The 10,561-nt window shown below is 38.3% G+C and overlaps 1 protein-coding gene across 2 annotated transcripts; it reads right to left on the minus strand.

Moving 5' to 3' along the window:
• Positions 1–1,867: 1,867 nt before the first annotated feature.
• Positions 1,868–10,544, minus strand: LOC135468607 (E3 ubiquitin-protein ligase ZNF598-like). Of its 2 annotated transcripts, none has more exons than XM_064746953.1 (6): positions 10,231–10,544; positions 8,197–8,439; positions 6,905–7,116; positions 6,312–6,550; positions 5,914–5,983; positions 1,868–5,261 (listed from the first exon to the last, which is right to left on the minus strand). In XM_064746953.1, the coding sequence occupies exons 1-6, from the start codon at positions 10,387–10,389 to the stop codon at positions 3,401–3,403; spliced, it is 2,784 nt and encodes a 927-aa protein (XP_064603023.1). In that variant the 5' UTR covers positions 10,390–10,544; the 3' UTR covers positions 1,868–3,400. The 2 variants fall into 2 exon arrangements, with proteins under 2 accessions (XP_064603023.1, XP_064603031.1); XM_064746961.1 differs by having other exon boundaries at positions 1,869–5,261; positions 6,321–6,550.
• Positions 10,545–10,561: the final 17 nt, after the last annotated feature.

Genomic DNA, 10,561 nt, shown 5'->3' on the forward strand with positions numbered 1-10,561 from the left:
TGCAGGCCACCAATTGACAAATTGGTACCAAAAATAATTGTTACATTCATACAACACGTGGTATAAGGACTATTGTTCTTGACAATCCTTACATAGTGGACTCTCTATCTGTTTTATTCTATATAAATATAGGCAATGCATTTATCTAAACTGGAGTTTACTAATCTTGCACATTTTGTAAAGATGGCCACAGCTTCCATGCATAACTGAGGTATCTAATAATACAATTCCTTACACTTCTTTACTCAAGTTGGCCAAGCAGCTAACTTATTCACCAGATGCCTGTAGAAGTGCTTACATTTAACTTGTGATTTTTTTTACTTTTTTTCATTCATAAATGTACCGAAATCTACATTGCCCTTCCTTACTGTGTCATTCCCTTAATCCTAATAGCCTCCTTAATCAACTGTTTCCAGGCAAATGGAATGGCCCGTCTTGAGACTGTAGAAAGATAGTCAGTTTCAAATTGGAGGTTACCATTTTCATCAAAGAGTTGGTATAAGTATATAATCCCGGCTTCGTACCACTGTTTCCAGAATATTGTTTTTCTTCCAATATACATGTTGAACGATATACATTGCTGCAATATTTCTGTACAGTGTACAGTTGTGGTGAGATCATGATATTCACTCTGTACACTAATGGTAGACAAACTGGAATACCGGTTAAAAAATTCGGTTAAGTTCAAATTAAGACATGATTCTGGAATGAAGTTTCATCACCAGATTTGTGCATACAATATACCCATGCAGCTTTCACCACTGATGGAAAGAACATGCGAGTGCTTCCTATACTATAATCATCAATAATAGCATGGTATTTAATTTGTGCTTCTTATTACTCCCGAGAAAACTTAATTATTCTTTCTGCTTCCAGTATTACCCATCTAGGGGTTTCAAGAACGGAGACCAGGTAAATTAATTTGGAAACGGCCAGAGATTGAATCACCAATACTTTATCTTGTGAGGACAGTTTTCCCTTTTCTCCCACATGGAAAATGTATATTTTGATTCGTTCTGTTTGTTATTATTGTTATGTACAATAATATCCTCAGTCACTCCAGAAAAGGATACTCCTAAAGTGGTTATTGTCGAGTCAGAACGCCTAATACCCAGTACGTCTTGTTTGTCAATATCCCCTAAAAAAAAAAGCATTGCGATTATAAAATTTTAGGAGGGACATTGACATGGAAATGATTATGGATCAACACACTAACAATCTGATCACTATATCCCCCCACATCATATTTATTTGTTTGATTTGTGTTTTATGCCATGCTCAAGAATATTTCACGTAAACAACGGCCGCCAACATTAGGGTGGGGGGAAACTGGGCAGAGCCAGGGGGAAATGCATGATCATCAGCAGGTTACTGCAGACCTTCTACATACAGCTGGAGAAGAAGCCAGCATGAAATGGACTTGAACTCATGGCGATTGCATTGGTGAGAGGCTCCTGGGTCATTGGGTAAATAAGGAAACACAACTGTATGGAAAGCTGGGAAGTGGACTGATTGTAAGGTACTGTTTCCTTGTTCCAACCTCTCAGTGATGAACTTTTTAAAGTTTTTGGTACGACCCCACCCGGGTTTGATCCCTATGTCTACTGACTTCAAAGCGGACGCTCTAACCATTAGGCCACCGAAGCAGTCCTCTGAAATGTAATAAGTACATGGGAACCTCTTGGAGGTACATAACACTAAAGGAGTCCATTAACCTCAGGAAGTAGGTCATAAATGTAGTTTGCAAAAAGATTATAATTCCAATGACCAAAGTTTCATTCACATTAAATACTGGATAAGTGTGGCACAGGACAGCACAAGACCACAATGCGTAATGAATTTACTGGAAACTCCAAAATCCCTTGTCATAATAATAACACTGATGTCTTGTCCACTACGTTTTATTAACAAACAAGATGATTCTCTTTCAAGTTTATTCCCCAAGATCTAACAAAATAGATGTCACCTGTCTGATGTGGTTCATACATTGAAAAAATCATTTTTGAATGCTCTAATCTGCATCATGCCAAAACATATTCTAGCTTCCAAGAAACACTGAACAATGATGCAACTTATATTTAAATTGCCTCAAGGTGACAACATGGGCAATTACAGAAATTAACACAGAATGAACGCGCTGATCATATCAGTCTACCTTCGTAAAGCCTTCAAATCACAATTGACACTGTAGGCATTCACAAATGAAAGTCTAATTCAAGATAGAAGGAATTGGGTATTCCAAAAAAATATATTTACTCATAAATACACACATCAAACTATACATGCAACAGCATTATAAAAATGCACATTTAAACTCAGATAAGTGTAAAGCTACCTGTATCAGTTCTTGCATTTGTGGAGCCAAAACGATATGGAGTAATCGGCTTCAAAACAGCAAAGGTAAGTCAATCCATGTAATAATTGTAACAAACTAAGCAACCAACTATCCTTGGTTCTGTGTACATAACATTAACCCAAGGAACTAAAACCCTTTTCTTCGCAGAATGAATGATTCTGACTTAACACCATGTCAGCAATATTTTAGCCATTTTGTGGTCATTTCATCACAGAAAACAGATTTAAAGTTAATATTTACACTAATGTCTTCAAAAGATATACCGTTTGACATACAAAAAAGGTAATCGTGCAAAGCTTTAAGAGATATGCTTCCCTTCAAGATTTCTTGCAAGCTTTACAGTCTATTAAAGGATGAACGAGACAGCAGAGTCCTGATCAGAGGGCTAAAAATGGTACCTTCCTTCTTACAAATAATTAATTGTCCACTGATTATGCTTAGAAACTAAACACACACAAAGTATTTTCTAAAAGAAGATGTCAAGTATCATCTCAACAAGTTCATTTGATTAGACGGGTGTTTGAAGATGGATGGAATATATTCTCCAGTCTCAAATTGTTAAGAACAAATCCTTTGCTAAGCCTATAGTAATTTATATTCATTTCCAATTTCAAGCAAGTATTGATCCTTATAACTGAACTAGTACATCATAAATAACCGGTCTACTGACTAGATGTATTAATGAGCAAATATCTGGATGCTTAACTGAGAAAGAAAACTTAACTATTTATATCCAGAATATAAATCATATACATGTATAGGCATGTACAATTATGTGACTTTGTGCTATCAAACAAACAAATGATACTCAAATGTCCTAATTGTATGTAAGGTATGGTCAGGTACATGTAAATATCTGGCTCCTGGCACTACCCAAAAAAGTGATAATTCACCTCGCACTTGTACAAGAATGCCTCCTCCACGACAATGTTTAGCACAACACAGTGATATGCATCTATTTGGTGAGTGCATAGCATCATCTTAAAGGCAGTGTATCCGATAATAAATTGTGACTCAGAAGTTAGTGAGTCTACATGTAGCTGTTTATGTGGCCTTCACCCAAGCATTCAGACCTGGGCCTGTCCGAACACCTGAATGAGAGAGTGCTGGAAAGTCAGAGTCAACATTATGAAGGGCTAAATGTTCCTGCTGGTCTGTGGGAAGAAGCACCTGGCGACACACAGGGCAAGTGACAAAGGTACTAGATGAGGTGTTCCAGCCAGCCTTCTTCCCAGACTCTTTCACCTCACACAAGTACACCTTTAATAACTCCTGTTGCATGTCTATGTCAGGTAGAAGTACCAATAGTTCTGGGAATATTTTAGACAGCTTGTCCTTACCAAACAGATTCAAACACTGGTCATAATAGTTCTTTCCTGAAAGTGCTCCTTGGCGAAATTCCCCTGACCAGCACTTAAACAAATCAAATTTTTCTGAATCCTGACCCAGAAAGTAACGAATTTCTGCTATTAAATTTTTATTTCTTTCAGAAAAATTGTCTGGCTTTGAATAAACATGCTGTATTTTGTCAACATCCACATCTGAAAGATTCACCAAATCTGTACACTGAATGTCGTTACTAGTGGAAAGAACTGGTTTGGCAAAACCTGGTGGGGGTCGACTGGGAGGATTTGTCTTACTTGAAAACCCTGGGGGTGGTTTAGAGGCAGGAGCTATGCTGAAACCCGGAGGTGGTTTTGGCGCAGAGGTTATGGCTGGATTGCTATTGGACAAGTGAGGAAAGTCTTCCAAAGAATCTACCATCGTCCACGGTTTTTTTTTAGACTGTTGTAATACCCATGGTTCATCTGCACTCTTTGTAATGCTTCCTGCTGGGGTTGATGATGATTGCTCAACAATATTATTTTCCTTATCAAATTCCTTCTCTTGATCAGAGGAATAAATTTGTCCATTCCTTACAGCTGTGTTAGTGGTATCAGCATTTTCGACCTTAATTTCTGGGTAGCCTCCAAAGTCTTCTGCAGGGCTTTCTGTTTTCTCTTTCTTCTTTTTCTTACTTTTAGCTTTTTTGTCAGATCCATTTGTCTTGTCTTTAACTGCCTTTTTGTCACTTGTAACACTTGAGTTTTGAGAATTAGTACATGGAAATTTGCCTGGACTATTTGCTGAAGGAAAGTTGTCATCATGAAGAGATTTTCCTAAATCAGCCAATGTAAATGCACTGGACATTTTAGCAACATCCTTATCCTTTTTCTTTTCCTTATTTTTGTTAGTAGCCAATTCTTTCTCATTGGAGGGTTTGGATCCCCATTGCCCTTGAGAAACTGTTTTCTTGACCTTGACAGGTTTAGATGCAGCTGGTAAGCCAGGAAAGTCCTCCAAACTACTACTACCCACCACTTCATTATTCCGTGAAACCTGTATGGGCTTGGGTACAGAGGGCACCACTGAGCTCTGCTGTCCTTGGGGTTTTGGTGCAACCAATACCACTGGCTTGACTGGTTTATTCAAGGCGGGGAAATCCTTCTGAGATGTAGAACTATTGACACCCCTCTTTCCCCGAACCCATTTGGCACTGCCCCCAGAAGCAGCCTTCCCCAGAGCAGGAAACTCGTCCACCACCACTCCTCCAGCGTGCACGGTGTGTCCCTCTGAGAGAGCCAGTTTCTGGGCCAGGGAACAACTTGTCAGTGGAGGGGTATCACTTCTGTCTGCAGGCATACCCATGTCAGATGTTGGAGAGGATTTGCCAGATAATGAAGGAAAACTCTCAGAATCAGGTTTGAAATCCTCTTTGGGCTTGGGTTCCTCTCTGACTATCTCTTCCTGCACTGGTTTGGTTTGCTTCTCTCGTCGCTCTCGTTTTTCCCTCTTGTCCTGTTGCCTGGCTTCATTTAGGGAAGCTTCCATAGCCTGCGCCATTTCAGGGTCAACCATGTCCTGCCTAACAACAGCATGAAGGAAGAAATTAATAAACAATGTTTGCCACATAACTTATATAAACATAATCAGTATCATAATTTGAGTGAGTGAGTTCTTGGGGTTTAACGTCGTACTCAACAATTTTTCAGTTATATGACGACGAAGGGTTCCTTAGGGTGTATGTAATGTGCCTCCTTGTTGCAGGACAGATTTCCACCGCTCTTTTATCTAGTGCTGCTTCACTGAGACAACTTAAGGCAAGCAAGCTTCCCCACCCAAGTCATTATACTGATAAGTGTCAACCAGTCGTTGCACTATTCCCTTCATGCTGAAGTATCATAATTTGAAGCAATTTGAAATAAGGCCCTTCAAAAATACCAAGGCAACAATTCCCGCTTGTATATAAAAATGTACCTTAAGAGGCAACTTTTGCAGTGAAACACAATTTAATCATCATAACAATGTAAATTTCAAGCTGCTAAGCATTAAATATTTAGAGCAAAACAGTTGAGTACAGATGTATAGATACAATCAATGGTTATGTATGACATCATGTGTTTAATGTGAAACAATTTTAAGGCCTCATAGTAAGTTTCTCTTTCACTCTGTATAAGTAGATTAGTTGAATCACCAGAAATTTTTCACCTGATTTCAGAATATCAAAGAAAACTAACCTATGGTTGTTGTTATATCTGTCACGGGCATGGTGGCGACCTCTACCTCCCCTGCCTGCGCCCTCATAATCTGCAGTAAAGAGAGGATACACATGCAAAACAATGGAAATGTTAATTAAAGAATTTGTTGTACATATTAACATCTGGAACAGATTAATTTAATACCGCAATCCAAACATATTCTCTATTGGAAGATGGAAAACATAGAAGTTTCATATATATACAGTATAAATATAAAATATGGTTCCTAAACCACTGAAATAGCAAATAGAAACTTTACATTTCATTTCAGTATATGTAAAAATATTTAATATATATTTTTTTAAAAAATATATTTAAAATGGCTGGAAAGAAACAGCACATAATAACATATTTACTTTCCCAAACACTTTTCTCACCGGAGTTACCTCTGTAGTTCCTTTCAGGACGGTTTCTGGGAGCCAAAGCAAATTCCACATCAAGGGTGCGTGCTTGCTTGGTGAAAGACCTTTTCATCCCTTTGCTGTGATGGTTTGCTTTATGTGCTTTGAAGTCTATTTCTGAGCGGAATGCGTGGGTAAATTGGGCAGAGGCACACTCCCCTTCCTCACAGAGATAATGGTCTTCACGAAAATGCTCCATCAGTACAGGGTATTCACTACAAAACACATTCAACATATGACAACCTGTTCCTTTAAAATACTGTCCAAAACAATTAACATAGTGATAATTCTGTTCAACCTAATAATGATCCAACAGTTTAACACACACACAATGAAACCTGTGTAATAATGCTGGTAACTGTCGTATAAGTCCAATATTCTTGAGTAAAACACCAATCAAACAAATAAACATAATGTGGTGGTGGGTTTTACTGGCGGAGGAAACTGCAAAAGAACCCACCTGGTAAATTACTGATGAACTCTCCCACATAATCATATGCAAAGCATCTCAGTGGAGAACAAGTGGTCTTTGATGAACATTAAAGCAACAATAAGACCTGTGTTAATACCTGTAAAACTGATTTGTTCCATCAGTGTCGCAGAAATGACAGTAGTAATGGTCCTTCCTCAGGTGACGTGACAGCTCATCATTGTCAAGGTAACGCACATCACAGAATCTACACAGAGGATGACCTTTGTATGATGAGTCATCGGGATCCCCTTCTCTGCGATGGGTAGCCAATCCACGCCGGTCATAGTGCTTACGTTCGTGAGTGAAAATCTGAAAGCCAGACAGGAGGCTATTATAAACACCATATATGGAACAATTAAAACAGACTGATGGAACTAATTAGACACTTTGAGTTTATAATGCAGGATATCATTGGGCTGCATAAAATGTTTGCCACTAACAGAAACTGTCAGATTTAACAAACTTAGTAAGAGACATAATGCCGACATGTAAAAAATTGTGCTGTTATTTTAGACATCATGTACATTAAGTTGAAACTTCCATATTTGTACTGACATGTATCTGACTTTGAGTGAACAATCCAATGTTCAGTTTTATCTAGGGTTTCCCTTTGGCCATCAGCTTGACCAAATCACCTTAGTTAGAAACATGGCTGATAAACATTTTTGACTGGGTTACCTCCCCTGGATGTCTAGACAACACGAGATGTTCAGCGAACTTTGAGATGCAAGACACTGTGTTGTGCTGTAATTATGCGGCCTAACATGTAAGTTCAGTTCTGCCATACAAACATTTGGGAATTACTAACACTTCATAACACCATTATGGACACCATTAAAACTAAAGGTCGCATTTGGTTTACTGGACTAATAATTCATTTTCCACCTATCCTATTGTTTACATGTGCGTTCCACAAGCTAATGTTACACTGTGACTTTGCCATGCCTCATCTGCAGATTATCTCATCAGGCGGACAGTTTAGACCTGTGAAAGATTTCCCCTTTCAATTCTCTTAATTGACATTTTTCAGAAAATATAGTCCCAAATAGGAGGTTTGGTAATCAGTCAAGTGCAAGTCATTGTTGTGTTTAGCTGAATTCTGAATTTTCTTTTGGCAGTATGTCCCTTTAAGAATAATTCATTTACCTGACTGAGGCAATCTACATGGGTGGTTGACACTCATAGTCTGCAGTTATACCTCTCACCTCAGGAAAGTGACAAACATTCTTGCAAGATGAATCAACATTTGCACAATAAGCTCAGAGTGTGAACTGAGGCACTCCTATTTCATTCAAGAAATTGCATTATTTTTGAAAGACACTGTAAAAATACTAAAAATCATTTTACTTTCTGCATACTAGACCGAAACAAATTTGTAATGATACAAACCTTAAGATGTTCCACACAGAGGTCGCAGAAAAATCTCTCATGGTCTCTCCTCATGTGACGAGTTAAGTCTTGCAAGAAACGATCCGGTTGGCGGTCCTTACACAGAGGGCATTTGTGATCCAACAGTTCAAAAAACTTGCTCTTAATAGTCTTGTCTTGAAAGAATGTGTTGCACTTCCGGTAAGAGTGCCACCCTTTGCTGTTGAAGGTCTCAAATCTGCCATTCTCTTTCACTAGTAGAACCTTTATTAACATATACAATGAACGCATACAATACAACCATCGTTATCTATAAAATAACAAAATGGAGGAGTCTAAAGAAAGCAAGATAATAGTATTTGTACTGTAAGCAAGTTCCTTCATGTGCTAAGCAGGGGTAGAAAAAAATCAAAAGGTCAGTAAGCATTACTAATTAAACAGACTATTAAAATAAAGAATATTTTGCAGTTTGCAAAATACATTTATTATATTTAATCACTGCTACCATCTGATTTAAGTGCCTTTTGCTTTCTGACTTTCTGTATAATAAAGCTAGCAAATTCAGAAAATTTATATCCCACACTAAATATGCAACACTTATGCACTGATTACTAATTTTTTTCCTTCACAAATTTGATCAAAATCAGACTGGCTATACATCTCTCCATCAACAATGTCACATTATGTTCTCTGAAACACCAATGAATTCATGGGGGCTAGGTAGTCATTGTGGTCAGCCTGCCAGCATGGTGCAATGAACCAGGAGCCTCTCACCAATGCTGTCGCTGTGAGTTCAAGTCCAGCTCATGCTGTCTTCCTCTCTGGCTCTATGTGGGAAGGTGTGCCGGTAACTTGTGGATGGTTGTGGGTTTCCTCACAACATTGTATCAGTGAAATATTCTTGTGTACAACGTAAAACACCAGTCAAATCAATAAATAAATGAATAAATTCCAAAGAAAACAACATCATCACAACATTTCAAAAACAAAGGGACCATCCTAAAGACCAGACTTCAGAGGCGACCATAACACAGACACTATTATACAGAAACTGATCTTGGTTACAGAATCAAAAAGAGTACATTTAAAGATCTACAGAAATGTACAATATGCCATAATTTGCATAAATTTCTGACCCATTTCTAGGACTGGACAAAAGAAAAACGTGACTACGAATGCTGGTGTCTTAAGCCATTAAATAATGGGTTATCTCCCCTGTTTCCCCCTGGTAGTTTTGGTAAAGTGACTCAAACAACATGGCCTTAAGTAGAGCAAAAGTGCTTGCAATCTTCACCAGTTCGATCCAATCAATCCTTCACATGTTTGTGGATTAACTTAAAAAATGCTCTTTTTGAATCTGTTGCCTGGAAAAGATAGTGCAAACTAGTAAATCTAGATGGACTTTGTCTGCTGTTTTTAAATTCTGGCATTCATCGCATTATTGAGTTCATTCCTGTCTCATCAAAACCTTGCTGCATATTTCCAAATGCCAACTTCATTGAACTAATTTCAATTAGGTCCAAGCTGGTGGCACCCATACCCACCTACACATGGATTAAAGATATAAGTTCTTTTTATGCCTATGTGTGTTGGATCATGAACATTTAAGTTTTGCTTCCCAATGGCACTGAAAGTACAATAGTTTTCTGGAGGTCTTCAATGCCAATTACATAGGTCATGTGTCATTTCAAAATGGTTGTCAACAGTGAGGCACTCGATCCAGTAAATGTGACCAAATGACAGCAAGTTAAGAACAGTTGTAAGTGCTGATAATAAATGAATATGGTAGTATTCAAGAATAAACAGCAATCTGTTTTCAGAATCTGTGCCATGTCTTTCGACGGGCTGGGAGGAACGATGAATGTCAGAATTTTAAAATACACTTTCACACACTGCTAACTCGAGATGGTCCAAGAGAATACATACAAAGATTCTGATAAAAGAAAAAGTGTAAACAGACTAAACTAAAGTTTTGGTAATGGTAACATCTTTGCATTCTACTTTCAACGAACGTTCTAAAGCTGTCACTCCGTGTTGCTTTACAACCGTCATTACCTGGGGTAAGTTTGTTCTACATATGGGACAGTACATTTGGTCGCAGAGAACTCGCATTCGTGTTGAACACTTGTAACAAATGGAGTGGTCACACGCTCCCACGGCATAGATGTCGATGTGTTCGCTGCACACCGGGCACGTATCTTCAGCATGATCCATGTCAACTGGCAACACTTCGGTTAGACTTTTTCCAACTAAACTGAATTCTTTATCAATCTGAACTGTCGTTTTCAAATGACTCAGATTCGACCCTCACTTATATTTGAAGCTGTCTCTATTTCAAGTCACATTACCACACCTTCACGCAACTCGCGTGACCTTCCTACCCTGT

This window comes from Liolophura sinensis, chromosome 1 (assembly GCF_032854445.1).
Source record: "Liolophura sinensis isolate JHLJ2023 chromosome 1, CUHK_Ljap_v2, whole genome shotgun sequence".
Taxonomy (NCBI): Eukaryota; Metazoa; Mollusca; class Polyplacophora; order Chitonida; family Chitonidae; genus Liolophura; species Liolophura sinensis.